Raw genomic sequence first — 26,839 nt, forward strand, 5'->3', positions numbered from 1 at the left:
GAGATGGAGGCCCCGGGGGTGAGATGCACTACCTAGGTCTACCTACCTAACGTTGAAATGGCTGGACACCCGGGAAGGAAACCATGTATGGGGAGGCTCACACTCGCGCTTTCCTGGCAGCTGGGCTGGGTAAGGCAGGCAGGTAGGCAGGTACTACCTAGATGTTTTACGCACAGGGAAAGGAACACGGCCAGAGTCTCCCCCCTCTCCACCCATAGAGCGTTGAACCACAACTTGGGGACCCGAGTTGATGGCGTCCCCGACACCAGCAACACGGGCACACTTGCACCTATTTACCACACCTTGAAGCGTCGTAACCTGCCGCCGTCAGTTTTCTACGGTACCTTGTGCAGCCGGCTACGGCTGACCACTCTACCGCCCCCCGCTCGCCTCCTGCCGCTTCCCTACATCTCAGCCTCGGTCCAGTGAGACAGGGTACCCATGAACGGCGCGACATGCCCGTATCTGTACCGGTAGATCATAATCCGAGGGCCCTACCTTGCCGCCGATTGAAACGATCCCAACGACCCCAGCCCATCGTCGTCGTACGCACGTATAGCCAACTTGAATGCATACATGCTGAATCTGGCTTCGCTCCTGCCCGTCTGCATTGGTCGAGCGGCTACTAGACCACATGCATCTGATACTCGATGCCTGAAAAACGCAGCGATAATATATCGATATCCCGCTGTTACAATCCGTCAAGCAGGCTTTCGGAGGTGCCTTGCCGTGCGCGGTTACCAGACATCATCGAGACCTCGACGCATGCGGATGCTGACGCTTCCAATTCGCCTCTCACTCGCCCTGCCATCGCCCGGCTCAGCCTAGTCCCTCACGATTAATCAAAATACAAAGACACTTCCTCAGCACAAAGCACACAAGCCTCCAGTCTTTGGTACATATCGCCCCCAACGCTGTATCTTCCTCGATGCAGTCCGTCCTTTTTGCCTGGCCTGCTGACCGATCGGTTTAGCAAGACTCGAGCTCGAGCTCGAGCCTGGTAGCCCCAGGTTCGGATAGCACCCAACCGACTGGGAGCATGGGTGGAATGGGCCCTGGGCCGTCAAACGGGATTATCCATGCCTATGGATTGCAGATCGCGAAACATACATATCTCTTTGCATTCTCCCTACGGATACGGATATTCGCGAAGAAACACACCCGTCCCATGGGCTTCTCACCAGGAAACTTGCATATGGGGCTGCTGACGCGTCGTCCACTACTTAATTATCTTGGATGTCCTGTATAAAAGAAAGCCCTGCATCTCCCGTCGATACGGACAAGACCTGTATGACAGTGAAGGGACCTGATCGTTGATGGCGGGGCGCAAAAAGCAAAGACGAGCCTGAGACAAGATGTACCAACAAACCACTGTTACATAGTCAGTGTTCCACGACACCCCCATGACATTGTCGTTCATGTCCTCCTTAGTTCCGTCAAGGAGTCGAGCACTCCGTAGTGGGACCATAAGGGGTGTGATGGCTTTCGTCCGTAACTATGGAGCCCCCCTAGTCACTCAATAGTTGCCATGCCTATGGTGACGGATCGCGCGCGCCCTGCTGCCGGGTTGGCGCTAATGTTGTTGCAATACCTAGATGCTTGCTGGCTTGAATTTTTCCCCTCTTTTTTTTAGTTGTTTTGTTGACCTCCTGGGCTGGACGCCATGGCTACCTGCCCGGTCGCGCATTTCCATTCCTTTGGGACCAAGATCTGGCTGATGTTTGGCGTTGAGGGCGTTCAGCAGACCGGGACGAACAAGCATATATGCTCATCGCTCGTCATAAATATCATCAGCACTCGCGCAGATATTGTCGGTGTCAGCATATTCTGCGACAAGCACACGCTAATTCGATTATTGATTCTGTCAAGCTCCCCGGTGCCGAACGCAGTGTCTCGTTCGTGGTAAAAACTGAACGGCCTTCTGTTCCGTCCAGGCCATTTGTCAACATCTCGCTGGGTAATACAGTCAGTGTCCGGGGTTCATGATTCTCGTCAGCCAACCAATGAGTGAGATGCATCGAAGGGTGGTGATTCACTTCGGGAGGGAGAAAACTCTTGTAACTTTTCAACATCAACTATTGCCTTCTTCCACCACCCCGGACTAGCCCTGAGAAGCCGTAAAGCGTCATGGGGATGAATGTGCTTATGCCAGTTGTAAAACGATCGACTGGGGTTGTACACAAATGGAGAAGCCGGCCACACAGCGTACCCACATTGTCAGCTAGGCATGGCTGGCTACACTTTCTGGACCGCCATGACGCAAAAGATATGTCCCTCCGCCTTCATAGCCGGCGGCGTCGTGCTGAGTCGGAGCCAACCAATTTTCTTTTTCAAAGTTAGTTGCGGATGCATGCTGATGTGGCTTGCCTGCCTCCGGTCTAGCTTCGCCCGAGGGTTTGGTATACCGGCGAATAGATACTTAGTACGGTGACAGTCGGCGAACTAATGACCAAGCTATGTCAAAGTCGCGTCCCGAAAGCCGTTGGCATCCCACCCAGCAGGATGGTTATGGACGTTGAATCAACTACTTGCCGCCGGCGGACGACCAACGCTACAAAGTAGCAAGACGCCACTGCTATAACAAGTGATCTCCCTTCCCATTCTTCCCTCCAGTGTGCCGATGTAAATGCAGGTTCTAGCGCTTCCCATCCGCATCGCTCGGCTTTGCAACGGAAGGGAGGTCTTCTTCTCAAGTTGCTTCCGGCAAGTGCTTGAAGCATCGTCGAACTTAGTCGATTGACTGTGTCCCGTTGCTCGCCATCTACCTAGCACAGGTGGCGGCATTCAAGGAAGATGAATATGGGGACTTTTTTTTCTTTCTTCTTAGCATGGGACGCACCACACTTTGGCCCACGTTGGGCATGTATGTGATTGAAGCCGCTTAACGTGTTCAACTTCGGTTTTCAGCTCGGATTATGTTTCCTTCATCTATGCCGGCAACAGCGGTAAACTAGAGTGTGGGATTTTACTACGCCATTTAATCCATTCCGGGGCCACTTAGCCAATGTGTTTTTTTTTAAGTCCACCCATACTGTGCCCCTCGCCACTCACGTACCCTGGTTGGAGAGGCTAGGCCACGAAGGGATACGACAAGCGAGCTTTGCTCATTTTTGCCTGCCCCCTTTTCGATACCTAATATTTTTGTCTTCTACCCCTCGGCTTACGCTCCATTGGGGAAGCATCCTGCAGGCATTCCCCTCTCTTTTTACCAATGATCTCCATCCAGGGAGGGTGTCGGCAGAGAGGGCTACCGACCATTTGGGTCGGAACAAGACGAGATGTTCCACTACTAGATGCACCGATTTCTGTCTCCCGCCTCCTCGGCTACCAACCTGCATCTGCATCTGCACCTGGGCCTCTCGTACGGATACAAACTTTCCATTGAACCTCCCATGAGGCAAGTTCTATTGTCCCACATTTCGCGAAACCTACCGCGGCTTTTCCCACTCTAATTTTCGACTCCGTCTTCGACCATTAGCTGTCCTTGTCCCATCCTGATTATGATTGGTTTTGCCCTCGCTGGGCCCTTGGACTGTGCCCGGACACTGGTCGGTCCGTCTACCGGCGCCGGCGCTAGTATAACGAATGACTTGGAGATCGGGTATCCATGCCATGCAGGTGACTGTAGCAGCCTCGACTTATGAATACCGACTAGGAATACAAGCTGCTTGGGGAGGAAGCCAGGTTGGTTCTATGACGACCCTCTCTCAACAGCGCAGGTGGGCTAATATCTTATCACTCTCGTGGTATAGGAGCACCTCTCCACCGATCTCCCGTCTCGCCAGCGGCCGTTCTGGCCCTCCCTTTCCTCTTTGTTTCCATTATATATGATTGCTCCCTTGGCTATCTCTATCGCTTATATATATACTTTGTCGAAGCAATTCCCGCCACTCGTCTCCCCTTTTTGGCCGACTATTCCTTCTGTCAACTGACGTCTTTTGCATGCTTGCGTTCGTGCGTCCATAACAACAAAATTTAGCTCACATCCAGTTTTATGGGGCACTGGACATTCATTGATGGACTAGCACCGACATGTCTGAGGAGAGTGAAGGCGGTGGTCAAGCAATTTTAGCGCAAGCTACAAACTGGCGTTGGTGTCAGCACAACGGCCCTCTACCAACGGTCCGTTGCGTCTCTGGATGACTAGTCAGCCAGCCACTTTCATTCTTCCCTTACGATGACACATGGCCTGCCTGATCGGGGTGATCCCAATGGCCAAACAGCCGGCCGGCGAGTCGACGAGCACCCCTCAGATAGAAAGAAAGATTACACGGCATATACTGTTGGGCAGCAAGTGACGTGCAATGGGCGTACTGGTTTATAGACCAGTGGCCATGTGTCTCTCACGCCCCTCTCTCTTCTGACGCAGCCATAGGTGATGATTGAAGGCACCCAGTGACCCCTCCCCCCCAACTGTTATGATGGTAAGAAGACCACCTCATTTCCCACATTCTTAAAACGTTACCATGACACCCTTTTTGGAAGGGGAAGAATAGGGACAAGGAGAAGGAGCGCCACAGGAGAGGTAAGATCACATCCGAGAAACCATTGGACATCCAACTTTGTGGGCGCTACAGCGCGATGTCCACTCTGCCAGGCTGTGTGGGATAGGCGTTTGTTCCTGAGCATCCGTCACTGTTGGATGATAACATGGATCTTGGCCCTGTAACGGCCGAAAGCACTATGGCGTGGAGTAAGAGATAAAAACTGTACATCCACAATACGACAACAACAAGACTCGTGCTTCATGTCTCGCACACTATCTGCTTGTCTGCTGCCATGCCACCATCATTCCAGTGCACAACGGCATCGCTTCCTACTGGACGACTGCTGGTTGCTTCTTTGGTTTTGCAAGCCACCGTTCCAGCCGCTTGAGACGCCAGTGGTAGGGACGTTGGATTTTCCATGTTGTATACCGTTGTCGCTCATGATAACTGCTCTAGTTGCTGTTGTTTCTGTCTCATTAGCAGCTCGTGGCATGCTGATGGTCACTTTATCGGTCAGCATGGGCAACCAGAATTTTGTATCCTCCTGGCATGGCCCTGTACTCTGACTCGCCTGAGGAACATCTACGGCGCCATATTCATCACTCCACCTGAATACAGTTGAGGTTTCATTGCTTTCACCATCCTGCCGTCCTCTTGTATCTGACTCCGGAAGAACGTAAGGCGCTTCTGCCTGTCCCCCTCTTTCTTTCTTCTTTGTCAACCCACCTACCTCATGGCGTCTCCCTTGCCATTATCCCAAGTCTGCGTTTGTATCTTTTCGCAGGGAGGCTTCCTGGTGCCGGCGGTCATATTTCCAATACGGAGCGCCGTGGTCTTGGGATAAAGTCGTTCCTTGGGACCAAGCGCATGTACTGGTGATTCACGCCAGGGAACCCCCCTCTTTTTTCTTTTTTCTTCTCTTCTTTGTCTCTGCTTCCTTTCCTACATTAGATGGGAACGAGTCAATGAATCCCAAACTGGCACAGTCAATATTTGGTTGGAGCCTGCTGGGTCACTTTTGGTGGGCAGGGTAGAGATGTGAGGGTGTGAGGAGAAGGGTGGGGGGTTGATAGAACGCCAACGAGCCATGCCGAGGGAGGGCGAGGGAGAATCAAGGCCGTTCTGCGTTTTTTATTGGCGTACTTGCGAGAACATTCAGTCCCAAACTGGTTATCTATGGTCCATGTGAGTTGGCAGTGGTGGATGGTCTTTCTTCTATTACCTGGCTGCTGCTATTTATCCGTGGCCGGCCGTCACGACAAGTGCATGTTTACCCTCACTCATGGCACCGGCTCAAACAGCCTGTTATTGTCTTCATTTTCCATATAGCGGGGATTGACGTTTGTAATAGTAGTCCAACCCAAAGCGCTGTAATCACCACCATCAACAGTCATTTTCCCTTTGCGCCTAAGCTTTCGCGATCTGGTCTTTTCTGGGTACATATAGTGCACCAGTGATGGGTTAATTGCTTAGTTGGATACCACCGTCAGCGTTACAAGATCGCATCAAGAATTTTCCAAAGTGAAGGAACAACCAGTCGATGCCAAGATACAAGAAATAAACCAGGGGCAGGCCTATCGATGCTTACTTAGCCTTAGCAAGTAGAATCAAATCAAACAAATGGATCGCAAGGGCCTCACGTCTCGCATCAGCGAGGAAAGAGGCACCGGGTATTGTTTATATACATCATAGCCCGCTCTGGGCTTCCCTTCGAACGCCAAGTCCCTGCCTGAAATGAATGGGGACTGCCCGTAGGTTTTCTTTGAATAAAGACAAAAAAGCGGTATCCACCGAACAGTTGTAGCCCTCCCTAACTAGGCGTCTATGCCAACCGTGACTTGCTTCATTTAAACTTCCATCGCCAATGTCTGGACACTAGCCAGTATTCAAGTCAACTGAGAGAGAAGAGAAAACTCCACTGTCTGCCGCCATAATGACTCCACGTTGATCGGAATCCTGAGTCAGAGCCGCAAGGGAACATAACGATATGCACAGCGACTCCTCCTTAAACGAGTCTATACCCCTATAATATATAGAAGCGCTGGACGTAAGCCCTTCGTCCCATTATTGAGAAAATTTCGTTAGCATCGCCATGTCCGTGGTCGTGGTAAAGTTTTGGAGCTTCTACAGGTAGATGTCTCCATCTTCACCTGCCACCCAGCGTCGCCATGCCTCATCATAAGCACGCTCAAGGTCAGCCACCCACCGTCTTGTGTTGAAGAGAGCGCATGACCACTTGCTATCCCAAAGCAATTTGCGCAAAGTTGCCAGGCGGCCCTGGCCCTTGCCGTAGCCGCCGTGGCTGATGCGATACGAGAGGCCCTTTGCCAGTCGGACGGCGAACTCTTCATACTCATCTTCACTGCCTGCGATGAGGTCTTCTGCTGCCTCAACACCTTCGGGACCATGGGGCAGTGCGCCCCTCAATATTGACGCTGCCATACGCGAACACATCTTGTACGGGTACCGCGGTAATGTCAGAAGTGGCGTGCTGGACCATAGAACATCTGCAGCCGTAGTATGCGCATTACACTCGGGAGTGTCGAGAAACAGGTCGCAGACGCGCGCTCGCGATATATGCTGGTTCTTGGGCGCTACGTCGGTGAAGATGATTCGTTTGGCAACCTCTTGTCCTGCCCAGGCTTCCGCGGTCCTCCTAAGATTTGTCTCTCCAAGTTCGGGAAACCGCAAAAGCCATAGAATAGCATTATCCACTTTTGAGAGGATGCGCAGCCATGTTCGGAACGTTGTAGGGTCAATCTTTCTTTGACGTCAGGCATGCCACTGGCAGGGAAACGGAGACAAGACAAACCTTGTATAGCTGGTTGAAGTTTCCCATGATGATGCTATCATCGGGCAAGTCGGGAAATAGTTCCTTGCGCATCTTCCAACGCCGCCGCTGCTCGTCTTCCCACGACACCTTGTGTTCGTCGGGGTCGCTAGACTGTGCGTGGTCGCAGCAGAAGAACGTGTCTCGGCAGTAAATGATGTTCTCCGAATACATCCAATCGCCATCGCCTTCTTCAGTCTTGTCTTCAAAGACATCGCCGACGGTGAGGTTGCCACGCCAAGGCCGTAAGGTTTCGGGCGGAATGGCAGTGGTGTCCGCAAGTAGATAGTCACACCATTCGGCGCCCAGTGTTCCGGCAAAGCCCATGAACGACATCTGAATTGGAGCCGGCCTTGCAGCAAAGATTTCGTTGCGAGCGCCTCTGGTATAGCCGTTGAGATTGACAAGGATGTGGATGTTGTCTTCCACAATCTTTTCAACCAACTTATCGGAAGTCCAATTACTTGCGTCTCGGAACACCGGTGCCTCCCGCTCGATCTGCAAACGGTGGACTGACTTGTCACTCGCTGTTGTAGCGTAACAAAAGGCCCTGACTCGAGTAGTGTCGTGAAACCCGAAAACAGATTGCATTCTGCAAAGGATTAATATATCAGCATATGGAGCTTCGCGCAGGTACCAACACTTGAGCAGAGAAATGTATCTTACAGATGGGCCAAGGGGTGGTTGTTAAAATCCGAGGATACGTAGCCAATGTTTAGATGAGGCGATGGTGGGGGCGGAGGCGGATAGACCGTGCTGGGTAGCCATGGGGAGCGGAGCGTTGAACAAGAGATCCTAAAGGCGTTGCGCTGAGATATCATACGGATGTCCCTGGCCGTCAGAGGACAAGTGAAGGTGTGAAACGGCAGAACCGTCGGGGCGGATGGCACCGTGAGATTAGCTGGTAGCTGAGGTCGTTTGTATTCAGATGCCGTCCCCAGTCCATGAACATACTTATCACGGTACCACTGCCTCATTAGTGCGCGCGTAGCTCGCTCCACAAGCCTCACCAACCGCGAGCCTTCCCAAGGTCTCTTAGACCAGCTTCGCAACTTGAAGTCAAAGTCTATGCCTGTGCTTGCCGGCTGACCTGAGGCTCTGGAAAGCAGTGGGACCAAAATCGCAAGGTCATTCTCTTGCAGGACTCCTAGTCCCCAAGCTGGAGCATCAGCAAGTTGGCGAGACACAATGTCAATAACCTTCTTCGTGAGACCGGTCCCTTGATCCTGCTTCGTAGCATCAAAGATCATACCGTCATCATCGACATGCCAACGATCGTACAAACCACCCTGCAACAAGGCGCCGCCACGGCCCCTCCAGTCGCACACTGAATTTAGAGCTGTGGAAAGCCCACAAACCGCCTCGGCGAAGTCCGGATTGGAGCGAACAGCCCGTTTGTAGTATGCAATGGCATCGCTAATACGCCCGCGGTCTTTTACAGCATTGGCGAGATTCGTCAAAGCAATGTCGAAGTTGCCGTCGCACTGAACAGCCTGTTCGTACATTTGAATCGCAAGATCGAGTTGTCCAATATCCTTGAGAAGACTGCCAAGATTGGTGTGCAGGTGAACATGCTTGGGATCCAGGGTGAGGCCATAGTTGTAGTATGCGAGAGCCAGAGCAAGTCCACTGCCGGGCGGGATACCGGGGATATTGGGCAGAGACGACAGTGTCCCGGGAGAGGTGGCTGTTGCGGTTTGTTGGACGCTTGCGAGCAGGATGCCCACATTGTTGGCAGTAGAGGGGCTCTCTTGCAAGGACAATGATAGATAGTAAAGAGCCAGGATATCGCAAACTCCAGTTGACTTCCTAGCAAGACCCGTTGCTGGGGACCCCGACGACATGGCATCCTGAAATATCTTGGCAAGCGACAGTAACGAATTGCTCGTGGTTTGAATGGCCGCTCGTTTAGGGCCACCCTCGGGGACAAATCGCAGGCCTGGAAGGTCGCCGTTGTTGGAGAAGACCAATTTTGCGGTGCGCCTCGCCTTTTCAGGAGGCAGCAGCAAAGGACGAGATGAGCTTACCGTGTCAGGAACACCCCGAATACCGCTATTTGGAGCAAGGACCTGTTGAATCTGCCGCACAAGTCTCTGGACTGAGGTCATTCGCCTGCCGGTGCTTATCAACACTGCTTCTTCAAAAGCCTCGCACGCTCCCGCAATGTCCTTCAGGCTGTATAGCATTGTTCCTTTGGCGTGAACAAGAGCGAGAATGCGGCCATTCTCAGTGCCAGGAATGGCATAACCACTCGAGCCAAATCCAGGTTGAGACTGGTTTTCGTACAAAGAGGTCAATGCCTGCTTGCCTAATACATCTGCTGGAGTATTAGAGGACCTGGATGCAGTATGCTCCATCGAATCCACTGGCAGTCTCAAGGCTTTTTGTACGAAGCCAATGACATCCACGGCGTCGAGGCTCTTCTTCTTGTAAAGGAGACCGACTAAATGCTCCACGGCCTCAAGATATTGCGGTCGAGTCTTGATAGCCTTGAGCCAGCACCTTTCGGCCTCATCTTGTCTGTTGAGACAGTAAAGAGTAGCCGCCATGTTAGAAATAGCTTCTACGTGGCTATGCAACAAGTCAGCAAACAAGGCTCCTTAGTGGCATGACTTCATAACCGAGCCGTAGTTACCGGACCGGGGGTAGCATACCTGGGCTCTAGTGAAGTAATACGGCCAAACCATTCTAAAGCCTCCTCAAAATGCTCTAAGCCATAGTGCAAACAGCCTCCGAGTAGTACGCCGTCGATCCACTTCCAGTCACTCTGCTCACAGAGATGGCTTAGAATTTCCAAAGAGCTCTTGGCATTTGCGAGAGGTGAGCCCCTGGAAAGCTGATTTGGAAATAGTGAGCCACTGGAGCTCATAACAGAAAAGGACCCGCTCCTGAACTCCGCCATACCGCCATCCCAGCCGAATGATTGAGACGTGAGTGGAGGTTTGCTCCCTGAAGATCCAACCAACATGCTGGCCTGGTTAGTTGTCAGGTTGGCGTTGGCTATCATAGCGGCGTCTCCGGGGAAGAATAGGTTTGGGGCTAAAGTAACGGTTGGCTGTTTTGGTGGTTTGGGATATACCACCATTCTCGACGTAGTGCTCAAGGCTGAACCAGGCCTGAGTTGCTGGGTTTTCCGTCCGTGATGAAGATAAGCAAGCAGATCCACATAGCTCCGATGTGCTTGAGCGAGCACCTTTTCTCTAAACCCTCCCAATGGGTTTGGCTGGTTCATTGCACCATTTGCACTGATAGCTCGGGGCGTTTCTAGGGTTAGAGCCTCCAAATTGAACTGGGCCGGCTGCAGGAAGCCCGAACCGTAATTCGAATAGTGGATGTGAGGATGCGGCAGGGTGAGGTTAGCCGATGGTCCTAGCATTTGATTATGCATATTAGAGAAGCGATAGTCGTACATCGACGGTGATGGCGACGGCGTATGATGCATCGGGGGACCAACAAAGCTCTGCCCCTGCTGGTACGTGGAGAACCAAGGGTTTGCTGACTGAAGAAGTCCAGGAGTGATGGCACCGGCACCATCCGCAGGAAGGGCTCCCGGGAAGTAGGATCCGGCAGTGAACATCCCAGGCCTTGGGCAAAGCTGGGAAGCAGAGCCGAGGAACGCGGTCATTTCTGGTGTACTGAAGTCATGCAACGAAGGGCCCGGAGTGAGGCGAGGTTCGGAAAGCTTGCCGGTAGGCAATGACTGGTGTGCCATATCCTGTCCAAGTGACCATTGTTGTTGGGCTGGAGACGGCACGTTGAAGCCATCGCCCAGTCGATCGCGCAAGGCATTCTTAGCACTGCGGATCTGAGTTACATGTGTCAATCTAGGAACGCGGTTCGGGTCTGTGGCGGGATAAAGGCAGTTCGCGCTGTAGGCTGTTGGCGTGGCGGGCAGGATCATTTGCTTTAGAGGCGGTGGCCCCGAGGCGAAGTGTGTAAGAGAGCCATCATAGCCCGCGTCGATGGTGCCGTTCGGTGTCTTGCGTCGTAAGTGATGCTCGGGACCATCGGAGAAATGAGACTGCCCAGCGACGGTGGCAGCTCGACGCTGGAAAGGTTGGCTTGGGTGTGAAGTATGGATCGGGATGGATCTTGGAGTTTTGCCATCGCGGTACTGGGGGTTTGTAGGGTCGGCCGGCAAGCGGCGCAGATGCTGGTCATAAGAATAAGCGTTGGGTTGAGAGAGGTGGTACTGGTTCTGTTGGTGTTGTAGATGGCTCTGCGGCTGCTGCTGCTGTTGGTGATGCCGCTGCTGTTGCTGAGTTGGAAGAGCGTCGAAGTTTGGCTGTTGTTGCACCATATGGTGCATCTGTACTTGCGGCAACATGAGTTATGCTGTAAAGAGAAAGAGAAAGCGCTCCGAGATAGCATGCGACGGTTAGACGGATGAAAGAGTAGTGTCCACGAAGTGGGAGCAAGGCAAAGAATAGACTGGATACAGTGATCCGAGAACCGGTTGTCATTGCTTGCTGGCTAAAGCATGGCTTACTGGCCCGCTGACGGGCATGGCATCTGGGCTGCCTTGTGGTGAGGGCAATTGATGCCAATGCCCGACACCAGTGCCACCGGCCAATATGGCCCTGTTGTGCTTGAAGTTGCACCTCCCCTTTAGCCTCGAGGCGCACAACGCGAGGTAGGGAATAGGGCGAAGGATGTAATAGAGGTTCGTCCTCGATTCGGTGTAATTACGACGGGGACGTCTTCGGTCGGGTCTTCGGTCGGAACGGGAGGCGGCAAGAGTAAGTCCGTACCTAAGATGAGAAAACGGCGGCGGCGGTAGTGGCGCGACTGGAGGTTACGAGAATAGCGTGAGGGCCTCTGTCAACGGATGGATGTTTGCAAAAGAAAGGTGAAGTGCGAAACAATGAAACTATGCGACTAGTGTCACTGTCGAAGTACTGTAGCGGCAGTCGTACGATGGCGGTAAAGATGGAGGAGGTAGTAGCTGTGGGCGTGGGCATGGGGGTGGCTGTCACTTTGGGCAAGGAGGGAAGTGATCCAGTTCGGTTTGCTATGGCCTGAGGTAGCCCGAGGTAGTGATTTTGGCAGCGCAGCTTCTTAGGGTGGGCTGGGCTAAGGAGAGCGCACTCTTGTGCCAGGCCAAATGCCCATTGACTTGTTCGGTTCATCTCGATCTGCGCTCGAGAACCTGCCAAGCGCGCTCTCCCTGTCTCCTCCACTTGTCCGTCTACCTGCCGTTGAAGTGTACCTACCAGCTTGCCTGCGTTTGGTCTCCGGCCTGAAGTGACGTGGATGTGTACCACTTACGGTACGTACCCAGCATCTTGGATTTGTCAGGGATGGTTGTCCTTAAGTTGCATGCCTGTACGGCGTACGCAAAGATCAGCACACAAGCCTGCATCTGCGGCGCTGGGTCTGGTATCGTACCGCGGGTCGAATACCGTTATCAGTATGGATGATGATTGTCTCTTCTGTGGATAGTGTGGTAGTGTAAGGAAAGTATAGTAGATCATGAAGAGAAGGCTTGGGTTTACTGACAGGAGTGAGAGCAAAACATGCATGCCTACCTAGGTAGTACACGGTACCGAAGCAGGGCCGAATGTACTTAGTGGATCTGGTATCCACTTACTACAGATACATCTAACCTACTCCGTACTGTATGCGCACAGAGGTGGGCCTCCCAGTTTAGTTGTCTACAAGTACGCATAAGGTACAGTAAGCGACCGTCTTGGCTTTGTTTCTTTGCCGCCTTACTCTGTCTGCTCAGAACCGTTTGAAGCCTTTCCTCTCTGCCTTGCTGCCTAGGTACAGTAGGTAAGCAAAAGTGTAGCTTAATCCCGGAATTGTCCAATCCAGCCTCCTAAAATCAACTTCTTTAGCTTTATAAAATAATAGTGTTTATATACAAAAGTAAAATTATATAAATTAGTATATAAAGAAAAAGCAGTTCTATTTATCCATATACTTAATATTTTATATACTATCTTTATGTAATAATAACAGCTATAAGACGTCTATTTATACTTTTAGCTAGGTACTATAATATCTCTTCTTTTAACTCCTCTTATACTTTAATAGTAGCCTAAATAAAGGCGTTAAGAGTAGTAGTAAATTATAAAAAGACTACTATTTCTAGATGTCTTAGTTAGATATTATTTGCCCTTATAAGTGTGTAACCGTTTAATTATAGTAACAAGACAGGTGACCTGCGTACTCTTTTGTACGGTCGTATTTCTTAGTGTCTTTAGTAAATTTATTACTTAAGAATTTTATATATATTTTTACTAGGTTAAAATTAAGTAAGTATAGTTACTAATTTACTAAAGTAACTTTATTCTTATAAGCCTATTTATAAAGCTGTTTTTAAACTATTTAAGCTATATAAGTAAATATATTATCTTAAGTAAATATTACCTTTACTTAGATATAAAAGCTTATATAATTATAACCTTAAATTTAACCTTAAATTTAACCTTATTCATAACCTTAAAGTAACACTACTATATATATATATATATAAGATATCTAATATAACCTTTACTTCTAGATATAGACCTATAGAGATTTACTCTCTAGTACTCTATCTCTAAGAAGTATAAAAAGTAGATATATATAAATAGTAACTAGATTTACTCTAGGGTACTAAAAATAGAAATATCTACTTAAATAAAACTAGATATTAAACAGACCGTATTATGCTATAACAAGCTGTAACAAGTAGTGTAACAGGCTGTAACTAGCTTAAAACAGGCTATAACAATATAAGGTTTCAAATCTATATAATAGTATAATAAGTATAATATAATATAAAGGTTAATATATATATTACTAGAAATATAGAAGTTAGTTAATTATATATAGAGATAAGGTCCCCTTAAGGGATTCTAGCTCTCTATGCCTTCTAAGCATAATAAAACTACACCTATCTTTCTACTTATCTATTTACCTATCTATCTAGTTAACCTACTGATCTACCTGTTATTTCTTATTCCTTTTACTTAGTAATTATTAGTAATAATTCTTAACGTACCTATATAGTAAGTAAAAATAATATAGCTTATAATATCTTTTTAAGTAGATTTAAGGTCTTTAGATAGTAGTATTAAAGATATTTAATTTCTTTTTAAAAACACTTCTTAACATATCTAACTATACTAAGTAAGCTTCTTTTATAGGTATATATTTTTATATTAAAGTCTTTTATACTAATAGTTAATATTACTAATATATAAAGATATAAAATAAGTATATTTTTAGTAAAATAGCTACTTACTTCTCTTTTTATTACTATAAGTAATTAATATCTTATTAAAGAATATTTAATATTACTAATAGGTAGAAGGCTTTCTTATATAAGCTCTTATAAAGACTAGATATTTTCTAGCTTCTTAAGTAGAAAGCTTTAGCTATTATAAGGCTTAATAGTGTTAAATGTCTTAATTCTTAAGGTATTATACTAATATCTACTTTAAATAAGAGAGAAAAGCACTTTTAATAATCTATTAAGCTAATATAAAAAGGTCTTAAGTAAGGATTAAAAAAATATGCTCTTTATACTAATCTATAAGTAAAAAGGGCTAGCTAGATTAAGGTTAACTTTAACTAGAGGTCTAGATTTTATACTATTTAATAATCTTATATATAGAGTATCTTAAACAGCCCTCTTTAGTAGTAATTTACTTATAAGGCATACCTAATTCCTAGATACTTTAAATCCTTATTTGCTTATAAGGTAAAAACATCTTTCTAGTGGTTTTATCTGCTATTTTTGTTTGTTAGTAAAGGATATTATAGAGTAGTGGGTGTTAACGTGTGTGGAAAATCGCGTCGCAAGGTGGGGATTGAGCCACACTTTTGCTACCCCACTGTAGTAATGAAATGGCAGGATGCATGCCCCCTGGCCCTGGATAAGTTTTTATACCAATCTGATGTCTAGTTCTTCTGCTTAACGGCCAGCCCCGACTCCTCTGTGTCCTTTAGACATCGAGCATTGATTGATCTTCAGGATATACACTTGCGCGGTGCTGGATGACAGAACGAAATGTATGGAATCATTGAAGCAACCGTGTCAGGCGTGGGTTTGGTTATGATGTCTCGACTTATGTGTACTATCCTGTCTTTTCTCACACAAATCACCGATTCCGTGTTGTCTGTTCTGGTCCGGGTCTGGAGGCGTCTGTTCATACAACGGCGGTTCGATACCTCCTGGGTTGCTTTATCGATGAACACATGACAGGATAGATCAGGTATAGTGTAGATATGCATTCATGTGGAAGAACGGAGTACATTGGCTATGTATCGGGTTTATGGCTGCGGCCATTGTTTCCTGGAAAATGGATTACCACCTACGGCCAATCGTCCACGTGCCTCCGAAACAAAGTAAAATTCGGTTTGTACCATCTGGGGCCATCGTAGGTAGATGTTATTATCTACTCCTAGCATGACTGGCTGGTGTCATCGATATTCCGGTACAAAAGCAAAACATCTAAGGACAGCGAATTTCGATGAGTTGGTATCAGGCCCCAGAAAACAGTTGAAAGCTTTTGACAAAAGAAGTTCCTTCAATGCTAGCAGACACACTTATGAGCCAAGTTCGTGGGCGAAAGCCACAATTGATGCTGGGCTACATGTGTGATGGCGCTCAATAATCCTTAATCAAATGGAAAGGTTACCCGCGGAAGAGTAGGGCCTATTCGTCACAGCCATCTCATCACTCATTGGGGGTCGCCAAAGATGGAGGCGGCAAGTATCTGTGGTCATTTGATTTGGTCATTTGGCAAGTCTTTTTTTTCTTTGCCCAAGGTTATCCCTTTTCGGTAGTCCCCTTAATGCAGAACCTTTCCTAAACTCCAGAAGTCATGCGAGAGTGTCCATCCAGCCATTGACCTTCTTTACTCCTCGGGGACTGTGCAACACATGTCAGTTGGCTAATTCAACACTGCCACGGATACAGGGGGCTTACTGTCAATCTCACCGGCCTCGATGGCCTCGGTGATTGCCTTCGGGGTCTTGCCATCAACTTGGCATCCAACACTGTAGGCCGTTCCCAAAATCTCCTTGACAGTACCCTCCAGCGACTTAGAGAAGGACTTGTGGCGCATGGTTCTCGCAATCTCAATGATCTCGTCCAGAGGCACAGACTTGTTGTGCTTGATGTTCTTCTCCTTCTTCCGGTCACGAGGAGGTTCCTTCAAGGCACGGATGATAAGGGAAGAGGCGGTAGGGACGACGGAGACAGCGGCTTGGCGGTTCTGAATGGTGAGCTTGACCGTCACACGGAGGCCCTTCTGTGAGACGATCGCTGTTAGTGTTGTTCTTGCAGAAAGGTGCTCACACGAAGGTTCGAATCATACCCAGTCGCCAGTGGCTTTGGCGATATCTTCACCAACTTTCTTGGGAGACAGACCGAGAGGACCGATCTTGGGGGCCAGAGCGGAAGAGGCACCGACCTCACCTCCAGTGGCGAGGAGGTGACTGCATTCATATACTAGGTTAGCAACTTTTCTTCCTCGACTCGACGGCAGAATGCGGGTTGAACGAACATGACCTTGACCTCATTGGGATCGAATTTAGGAGCTACAAGCAGAGTCCAACGTTAGCATCTCGAGAACAAAGTAACAGGCTGGCCGGCGACAAAGGAGGAACATACGCATTGTGACTGCTCTCGAATCTGGGGTCTGGTAGGAAAGTTGGTGATCGAAGGAAGAATTGGACTCTAGAGGAAGACGGGGGAAAAATCGAGATAATCCAGATTGTGCGCTGTAGGGCAGGTGCAAATTGGGAATAAAAGACCCAAGCCACATCTCCAGTGGCTTTGACGGGTTTAACGAGAGTTTGACCAATCACTGAGCCTTCTGCAGGAAAGGAAGAGTGGATTAGGTATCGCTCAAATCACGTGTATCTCCATTGTTTTCTTTTGATCATGGGTTTTTCCAAATTTTGCTCTAACAAGCCACTTACAAGCACAAGCCACATGCCCAACAGGGTATATGAAGCATTGACCCTCATTGTCCCGCAAAGGTTATGAAGTTCAGCCACCTATTGAGAGGCACGTCTCTATGTTTTACGAACAGTTGCGTTAGTGGGGGCGGGGTACCTAGATATGTACGTAATGACGGGGCATATCCAGTGGAATTTATTAAATTGCAATTCCACCCTTCTGTGTTTCTCATAGCAACAAAATGTCACGCCCATCGTGGATGGTCATAAAGTGACGCCAAGACTCACCCAGTGGTCAAATAAATTGTGTTCAATGACAACCGCTCACACGTCATTATAGGTTTGCTACTCCTATACCAACACACAAACCCTTTCTTATTGCATCGAGTGAGTAGTGTATTTAGAAACCGCCATCACAGAAGAGGCCGCAAAGGTCGATCGGCAATGGCCTGGCTCGATGCAGAGTCCCCCCTCCCCACCACCAGCAGTATATAACAACAACACTTTGGAATTAATACGCCTGGACTAAGTCGAGTGAACGACAGCTAGACAACGCCACGCAAGTCTCTGCTACACCTTTGATAAGCAATATATACGTGACAAAAACTTTCTGTTTCGTGCCCTACTCGTTCTCGACTCGCCTCAGCCTCGGCGTGATTACAGGTCATCTACTTAGTTAGTGCCACTGACGGCAAGCCTGGACGTCACTGTTAGCCAATGATTCTTATCAAAGTTAGGAAGCGAACTGGTCATACTTCATGAGATGATCCATGAAGGTCTGCAGAGAGACATCGTCAGTGAATATAGTCTGCGCATTCTGCGCGCCCACGCCACCATATGCTCCAGTGGTGTGCGTTGTCGAGGGGTTGAGTTTTGAAAGTAAGAATCGGGCTTGTGATCCTCCCGCATCACAAACAATGAACCGCGGAAGCGGAAATCTGTCAGTGATAAGATCCTTTGTATTGTTAGTCGACGAGGCGTCTTCGAAAATATCACACCCCGGGTACATACTCTGGCATCCTCTTTAGGTTGCTCAAGCAACGAGGCAAAATTCTCATAGCCCTCCTGATCCTGGTAGCCTGCCTTTCTCCAATCCGCCACGGTCTCTCCGTGGAAAATAAGTATGTGAAAGAATGTGTCAAGAAGAAGGACGTGGGTGGGCTGAATCGAGGTTGAGTCCAGGAGAACAGGCTGGCCACCCTCCTGGTCGAACGTGTATGAATCTAACGTGGGCTGGATCATGATGAGCGAATTGCTCACATCCTCGTGGTTAAGAACATGGCGATAGAAGGCCGTCTCGTCGGGAGAGTTATTGAAGACCTGAAGGAACTGACTTCGCCTCAGGTGGAACATGAACTGCGGGTATAAGGTGAAATTCTTCTCCAATCTGAACGATGACGGGTCGTCCTTGCGGTAGTCCGCAAAACGGGAGCAAAGTCTGATGAGCATTCTGTCAACCCACCGCAGAACATCAGGTCCGTCGTCTACCTCGGCCTTGAAAACAGCGATGCGGGACATGAGAACTGCGGCAGCCTCCTGGTCGAATGACTGGGCGATCGCCGGGTCGCCAGCTGGTCCACTAAGATTTCTGGCAATTGTTGTTACTCTCAAATGGAACTGGCCAGAAGAGTGCTGGTAGTATGTGAGAAACTGGATCATGCCCTTCTGAGGTGTCTGCTGATGCTGCGTAGGACCACCCTGGCTTGCAATCTCGAAGTATACGCCGTAGCTGGCGTTTGGGTCGATACCGCACATCTTCCAAGAACACGTATTGCCTATTCCACATTCCGTTTCTCCCACTGATGTGGACTTCTTGTTGAGCGAAATGGCATGACCAATTAAGCCCGTAACCTTAAGTTCCTTGGTCGTCAACACCTCGAGCGTGGCATTAAATCCCATGAGCAGGTTATCGTCGCCGTCTTTTTCGAACACACGAATGAAGGATTGTCTGAACATAGACGAGGTGAAGCTATCCGTCAGGATCATGTGACCACCAGTTGAGTTGCAGAGCCCCTTCATCTCAAGGAGACCAACTTGGTCGAGACAGCCAGCAAAAATGTCGATGATGTGCCCATTGTGTGCAGTTCTCTTGGCTAGGTTGTCATAGAACTAGAAGGTTGCGTTAGTTTGACATTTTGGGGAGAGATATGCTGATCTACAGACCTTGAGGGCCTTCTTGTAGTACTTGATGTTGTCACGATCAATATCGTGATGTGATCGAATGGGCTCTCGTAGCTCAGGGCCAACAACCATGCCCGGTCCTTCCGTCGCCGGGCCGCCAGCAAACAGCATGATGCGGCCACCAGCATGCTGGAAAGAGGACTCCAGTAGTCCCACGGCCACACTGAGAGCTACGCCAGAGCATCGCAGGCTCCTGCGGTCGTTGGCAACGGGCCAGGGATCCTTTTGAAGTTGTTCAAGCGCCTTTGTCAGTTGAAATTCGGCCTGCTGAACGGGCAGCAAAAATCGTGACGCGGGACCAGCTGGCATCGGTCTTCCGGCTTGTTGCTGAGGCACACCAGGGCGCATGGCTGGTGATAGTAAGCCAAGCATTTCCTGGACCTGCTTCGCAGAGTAGTCCTTGCTACCACGGAAAACATATGACTTGGCACATTCGGTGTAACCAATCTCGTGGACTTGGGCCTGCCCAGGTCAGCAGCTGTCATCACAGCTTAGCGATTGGACAATTTCAAATACCATTGTTCCATATGTGATCAACCCGACAAGCGCATTCTCGGGGAGAAGACTCAGGCTCATGACCAGCGACTCCTTGAGCGCAGCCAAGCTGTCCTCCTCCTGGCAGGTATCTACTACATAGAGAAAAATAGGAGGGCTTGGTGCCGGGCGGGATAAACGATATTCTATTGTGGTGTTGGAGGGATGCAGCTCAGGGGGGATGGCATTGGCGGTTATGTCTTTGTAATGAGGCGGAAGAGGGTTCCTCGAGAGGCAGAATGGGCAAATCCATAGACGAGCGCGTACGTCTACTGAGCTACACGACTAGAGGTTAGTGTGGCTCAACATGGTAAAAGGTGTGCTTCCTCACCAGAAAGGATTGAGAACCGAGCGGCAGGGTTGCTTGCAAGTGACGGGCTCGAACTGGAGAAGGGGCGTGTCGGGTTTTTCTTTGAGAGGAGTGTAGAGAGCACCGATGGGAACGACAAGGCGCGACGCTTCCTACAAGCGCAACTGTCAGTAATTGGAACCAAGTTGAAGATGCGATAAGTACGACATACCATACGAGAGCTGGGAAAGACGTTCCAACTGAGACGAACACCATCGCGGTCCTCGACCTCGCTCCACTGCTCTTTGAGAGCTTCGTAGTCCATTATTACTTGGGTGGAATGCAATAGCCGACCGCGGATGGTTGAGTGTTTGACGGGTTAGTCGATGATTTAATTGGGTATTGAGACCAGGAAGTTGTCTGGCTAGCTACCCGTGAGAGTGGTTGGGGGTTGAGAATCTGTAAACTATGTCAACCATGTGTAGGAGACGATTTGATAGCTTCAAGTGGCCACGTTCTACAAGGGGGATAGGCTTAGACCTAAACAAGTGGCTTGACAGCAATGTGGCAGCAATCAGATTAAGTGGGGACCTGTGGAGGAAGGAACAACCCACCCAAGCATTGAGGCATGTTTAGCGGGGGTGCATAATTATGTCAGCACAGCATACTTTAGGCCGAGACTGGCATAGATTTACATTTAGAAGAAACCAGCACAATTACCGTATCCGTATCCGTAGACTCTCGTTAAATCGAATAACCGCTAGAGAGCAAGCGGGTATCTATCATGCTAAGTCTAGAGTGGAAGGCGGTCACTGGATTAACTGCTAATCATAAGTCAATTTGCTGGCCCTTGCCACCTAACTTGCTGCTGACGTAAATTATCAACCCGTGCTTTTGTCACCTTCAGACCCCTGCTTCTGCCATTACACTATGCCTATCACAGCGGCCGTGACACCCCTTGCCGTTAGCTTGCTCACTAGCAGTTATTTGATTTAACCACTTCTCACTTGTCAGGATACTGTACGCGCACTGGTGAAGTGTAAATTAAGATCTACGCTACTAATATACTTGTCAAATAGTAGGGATTGTAATAGTTGCTTGATTGATTCTGTTATGTGTTATATAACTATAGTGAATTACTATAGAAATAAGGAAAAACCCCTATTTCTTAGTTAGGAAATCCCTAGCTAATCCTAGCGATATTATTAGTAAAGTTACTATTAGAAGTAGGGCTAATTCACTGCCTATTCCCTAATAATTTGCTATAAGGCAACTGTGTATTTACTAGCTAATTTATATGTAATTCTGCTATATTTAATACACCCCCTTAGCGCTAGCAGCGTAATTAATTACTATAGAGCCTATACTAAATATTATTTATATATAGCCTATTTATTTATTAATTATCCTTTAATATCTTATATATTTTCTTTTTTTATATAGTAGTAAAGCTTTACTTTATTATTAGCTAGTTCTTACTATTAATTTACTTTAAGGCGTATATCTTAGTTACTTATACTTAATTAAGCTATAAATATAGTAAATTATAGCGTACTAAGTGCCTTTATTAATCTATTAGCTATTAATTTAGTAGACATCTTATATTTAATAGTAATTTAATTTACTACTACTTCTTAGTATAGCTAGTAGTTATAAATATTTATATACTATAGCCTTATTTATAATTAAATAAGCTCTTTAGTAATAAGCTTAATAGTTTAGGTATTATTATAGCTAACGTAAATAGTTAGTAGCTATTTAGTAGCTATCTGCTTATTAAGTAATAATTTAGTTCCTAGTTATATTAATAGTTAAATACCTAGCGTAGTAATTAATTTACTAGTAAAAAGCGCCTTTTTTATAGTAGATAATAAGGCTAGTAATTTTACCTTAGTAGTTAACGTTATTACTATATCTTATTTATTAGCTTACTAGAAGATAAGCCCTCTAAATAGCTTTAGTACGTATACTTATAAGCTATAATAGTTTAGTAAGTTATTAGTAAATAAGGTATCTAAAGTGACCTCTAACGTATTATTTTTACTTCTTAGTGTTACTTTATATTTAAGGTAAAGGTGCTATATTTAATAAAGATACCTAAGCACTTAATTTACTACCTTTTAGTAATCTAGATTTAGATTATAGTTAAAGTAGGTAAGCTAGCTAGCTATAAAGATAATATCTAGCTAAGTTATTACTACTATATAAAGGATTATTTTTACCTTTTTTTAATACTAGTTAACCTCTTATAATAAGGCTATATATTTACTAAGTAGTAGCTTAGCTTTTACTATAAGTAATAATTTATTATATTTATATTTATTATTTATTAGTAGTAGTTTTATTATTTTATTATAGTATACTACTTATAAAAGCTAGAGATAGTAGTTACTTTAGTTATAAATTACCTTAAGGCTAAGGAACTATTATAATAGGCCTCTACCTTTAAGGTAGTATTATTACTAAAGTACTATTATCTTATTACTTACTTATATTTTATTTATATAGTAATAAGCTAATATATAGTTATTAATATAAAAAAAGAATATAATATAATCCTTTTTTAATAGTAATTTTTACTAAGTACTTAGTAAAATCCCTATATAGTAAGCCCTTCTTTAAGGTGCTTTTACTATAGTAGAGGTAATTATTAAAGCCTATAGAGTGCTTTTAATAACTAGAAGATCTAGCTAGTAATTTAGTAGCCTAAAGGTATCTCTATAAATACTACCTTATTAATAGTAGTATAAATAAATATATTTACTATATTATATTAAAGTAGTTTTAGGTTAAAGTAAGTAGCTATTACTATAAGTATTTTAAATAATATACCTACTAATATAGCTATATAAGTATCTTATAGATCTTTTACTTATTAGTTACTATAGACTATAAGTCTTACCTTAAATTTAGTTAATTAACTATATTTATTAAGCTTATAGGTATATACCTAGTAGTAGCTAAGGACTTAATGCCCTTTAGCTACTACTTATAGCACTATTACCTAAGATTTTAATATTTTATACCTATATAGATATACTATTTTAAAGTCTTTAAATTACTTTTTATATAGGTAGCCTTTTAACTATCTATAGATTAGTAGAGGGTGTAGTAACTTCTAATATATACCTATTAGCCTATAAGGTCTAGTAACACCTCTATTATATACTAGTAATTTACTAGTAATATATTTATAATTATTATACTTATTAGGCGTTATATAGTTAATTAAGTAGCCTTAAGTGTACTTTAGCTAAAGGTAGTAATTTTTACTTATTAGTTAACTTTATAATATACTAGACTATATTATTACCTATAAGCTGCCTTATATATAGTCTATAATCTTTTACTATAAAGTAAGCCTTATAAGAAAAACAGCCTTAAATAAAGTCCTTAGTGTAATCTAACTACCTATATACGTAATAAGATAATATCCTTTTATAACGTCTTTAAGTAAGGTTACTACTAGCTAGAGATTACCTAATAGGCTAGCTATAGTTACTTAGGAATTTAACACCTTTTTACACTTAGTAACGTCTTATAAACTAATTATATAGGGATAAGATAAGGTATAGGGGATTACTATCCTTATTATTTTAGAACTATTAGTTCTTAGTAAGTTACTAGCTTATAGGCTATTAGCTATTAATAAATTAATTAATAGGCTATTAGCTATTAATTTAAGTATTTACTTATTAATTATTTTACTATTAGTAATTATTTAGCTATTAGCTATTAAATTAATTAATTTAGAGCTATTAGTTCTTATTTTACTACCTCTTATATTAATATTTATAGAGGCTATAAAAAAGGCGCTTAATAGTAATAGTAGTAAAGTAAGGAGAAGCGTAAACTTTACCTGCTTATATAGATATTCTAGTGCGTTACCTAATTACTAAGCGCCTAGTAAAGTAATATTAGTATGCTTAATTACTTTATTTATTTCCTTATTAGCTTTCTTATATAAAGCAGATTAATTACTAGCTACTATTAGCTAGTTAATTTATTATTAAATTACTATAAGGTTAGCTTTATAAAGCTTATCTAATAATTTATTTATTAATCTATTAAAGAGTTATTTTTTATTAAATATTATATTACGTATAGTAAAGACCTTATTTTACACTAGATACTAGACGTAATATAAATTACTAAATATATATTTAATAAGAAATCTAATCTATATATAGGTAGTAAGCTTTTACTAGTAGTTTTATAATAGTTATATATCTACTATTAGTATATACGCTTAGTATCTATAGGCTTGTAAATATAAAAGATCTAGCTTTACTATTAGTAAAGGCTTAGTGTGCTTATTAAGTATAAAATATAAGTAAAATATTTAATATAGTAATTTCTACCCCTAAGCTGCTAATAGCGTTTAATTATAAAGATAAGTAGCTATAGTTATAATTTTAGGCTATAGGACTTTAGGTAATTTTATATTAATACGTATATATTATGCCTTAAGTTTAATAATTATAGTAATTTACTTAGCGCCTCTATTTTAAGCCTAGGTATTTACTGCTAATAGCTTAATAGAGATCTTATAATTAAAGAGTATATCTATAAGTTACCTAAGGCATAGGATTTCTTAGTTAGCTTTAATAACTTTTAGCGTAATTAAATATTTAGTTCTTAGTATTATAAGGAAGCCCTTTATTATTAATTTAATAGTATCTTAGTAGTAGCTGTATAAGTAGAAATCTAATATAAGGCTAGTTACCTAATCTAAGACTATTATTACTAAGCCGTATCTTATATAGCCTTATTTAAGATTATAGAAGTCTAGCGCTAGGTAATTACCTAGCGCTATATTTATAATTAATTTATAAGGCTAGTAGTAAATCTAACTCCTTATTTTACTAAGACTATATAAATTATAGTCTTATATTATTATAGCGTTAACTTAGGTTAGATATACTCTATAAGTAGTATTTATAATCCTTTATAAAGCCTTAGCACCTAGGTAGCTAAGATACTTATACTATATTATTATATTACTATAAAGTAGTTATTACTACGTTAGCGTTATATATTTATTTCTTCTATATAAGGTTAGTAGTAAATTATTAGTAGAATATATAGTAAAAGCGCTTTTACTTTCTAAGTTATAGCTATATTACCTATAATATTTAAGCACTTATTAGTTACTTTATTCCTTAATATAGCCTATAAGGCTATAGTCTGTACGCCTTAGGTAATTATTACCTAGGCTTATATCCTACTATATACCTTATTAGTGTAGTCTTATAAAAGAAATAAGTAATATAATAAATACACTATAATATATTACGTTATATATATAGAGCTTAGTTAGTAAGCTATTAGCGCCCTTTAGAATAATCTTTATAGTACTATATCCTTTAATTATAACTTAAGTAGTACTAGCCTAAATATAGTTACTAATTAGGGCTACTACTAGCGTAATAAACTATAATATATAGTTAAATATATAGTTAGTAGTGCCTAAATTAAGTAAGGCTAAATTACCTAGCTTATAGCCTTATAAAGTAGTATAAAAGGCTACCTTTATATAGTATCTACTATATAGTTAATATAACTTAGCCTTAATTCTCTACACTTATTTAGTAAGGTTAGGATTACTTACTATATACTTATTAATTTATTACTAACGTTATATATTTACTTACTAATTATTAGGCCTTTATAACTTATTTATAAAGTAATAAAGTTATAGTAAATAAGGATTAAAGTATATAAGGCACTTTACCTTTTTACTTACACTTTATTAATAGTAATGTCTTTTATTAGTTAATTTATTCTTTTTTACTACGTCTTTACTACACGTTAGGTTATTATTACTATTACTTCTAGTTAGGCTAAATACGCTATAGCCTACTTAGCTATAGTGTAGTAAGTTATTAGTAAGGGCTTTAACCCTCTCTAGCGCTATCTTATAAAGAGACTACTAGTTAAAATTATTTTAGTTACCTATTATTTTACTAGTTACTATATATAAATCTAGCTAGGAGCTAAGTAAACTACTTTATAAAGTAGTAATAAGGTTATTAAACTAGATTAATAGCTATTAGTAGTTAGGTAAATTAACTTATACTAATTTACTATAAGCTACGTTCTATTTATTAAGCTATATAGTAAGATCTTTCTTAGTAGTTAAGGCCTTTTACTAGGCTTTTACTAACACTTTACTATATTTATTATAGGCGTACTTTATACGCTCTTCTTTTATTATTCTTACTACTACGCTAAGCTTATTAAGCTATTTAGCTAGTAATTTATTAGATTTATAATATCTTTCTTAAAGATCTATAGATATAGTAGATTTAACTATATTAGCTATGTCTTTAATATCCTTTTACTAAGTAGTATACTTACATACTTCCTTATAATAGTAGCTTATCTAGCTATTTAAGTACATAAGATTATATAAGTTAAGATTATCTTGCGTTATTACGTGTTTAGTTATATATATAAGCCTATTAGGTATAGCTATAATAGCCTTACTTCTTACTATATATAGCTATATAGTTACTTACTAGGATATCCTAGTAATTACTATAGCTATAGTAACCTCTTAGTAAGTAGTAAGCTTATCCTTAGTTACGGCGCCATAGATATTACGTTATAAGCAGC

At 43.9% G+C, this 26,839-nt stretch overlaps 4 protein-coding genes across 4 annotated transcripts; all 4 read right to left on the reverse strand.

Moving 5' to 3' along the window:
• Window positions 1–4,745: 4,745 nt before the first annotated feature.
• On the reverse strand, window positions 4,746–4,980 carry GLRG_01307 (uncharacterized protein; the record flags this gene model as incomplete). Its single annotated transcript, XM_008091992.1, has 2 exons — window positions 4,746–4,819; window positions 4,860–4,980. The coding sequence occupies 2 exons, from the start codon at window positions 4,978–4,980 to the stop codon at window positions 4,746–4,748; spliced, it is 195 nt and encodes a 64-aa protein (XP_008090183.1).
• A 1,631-nt stretch (window positions 4,981–6,611) lies between these two features.
• Window positions 6,612–11,644, reverse strand: GLRG_01308 (tetratricopeptide; the record flags this gene model as incomplete). The annotated part of the gene is made up of 4 exons (XM_008091993.1): window positions 6,612–7,247; window positions 7,300–7,909; window positions 7,984–9,888; window positions 9,972–11,644. The coding sequence occupies 4 exons, from the start codon at window positions 11,642–11,644 to the stop codon at window positions 6,612–6,614; spliced, it is 4,824 nt and encodes a 1,607-aa protein (XP_008090184.1).
• Window positions 11,645–16,169: 4,525 nt separating this feature from the next.
• GLRG_01309 (uncharacterized protein) lies at window positions 16,170–16,931 on the reverse strand (the record flags this gene model as incomplete). Its single annotated transcript, XM_008091994.1, has 5 exons — window positions 16,170–16,183; window positions 16,241–16,565; window positions 16,632–16,752; window positions 16,821–16,854; window positions 16,928–16,931. 5 exons carry the CDS (start codon window positions 16,929–16,931, stop codon window positions 16,170–16,172), a joined length of 498 nt encoding a protein of 165 aa, XP_008090185.1.
• A 958-nt stretch (window positions 16,932–17,889) lies between these two features.
• GLRG_01310 (Sec23/Sec24 trunk domain-containing protein) lies at window positions 17,890–20,546 on the reverse strand (the record flags this gene model as incomplete). Its single annotated transcript, XM_008091995.1, has 7 exons — window positions 17,890–17,914; window positions 17,973–18,172; window positions 18,229–19,326; window positions 19,381–19,860; window positions 19,915–20,209; window positions 20,264–20,394; window positions 20,454–20,546. 7 exons carry the CDS (start codon window positions 20,544–20,546, stop codon window positions 17,890–17,892), a joined length of 2,322 nt encoding a protein of 773 aa, XP_008090186.1.
• Between the last annotated feature and the right edge of the window lie 6,293 nt (window positions 20,547–26,839).

This window comes from Colletotrichum graminicola (assembly GCF_000149035.1).
Source record: "Colletotrichum graminicola M1.001 genomic scaffold supercont1.3, whole genome shotgun sequence".
Lineage (NCBI taxonomy): Eukaryota > Fungi > Ascomycota > Sordariomycetes > Glomerellales > Glomerellaceae > Colletotrichum > Colletotrichum graminicola.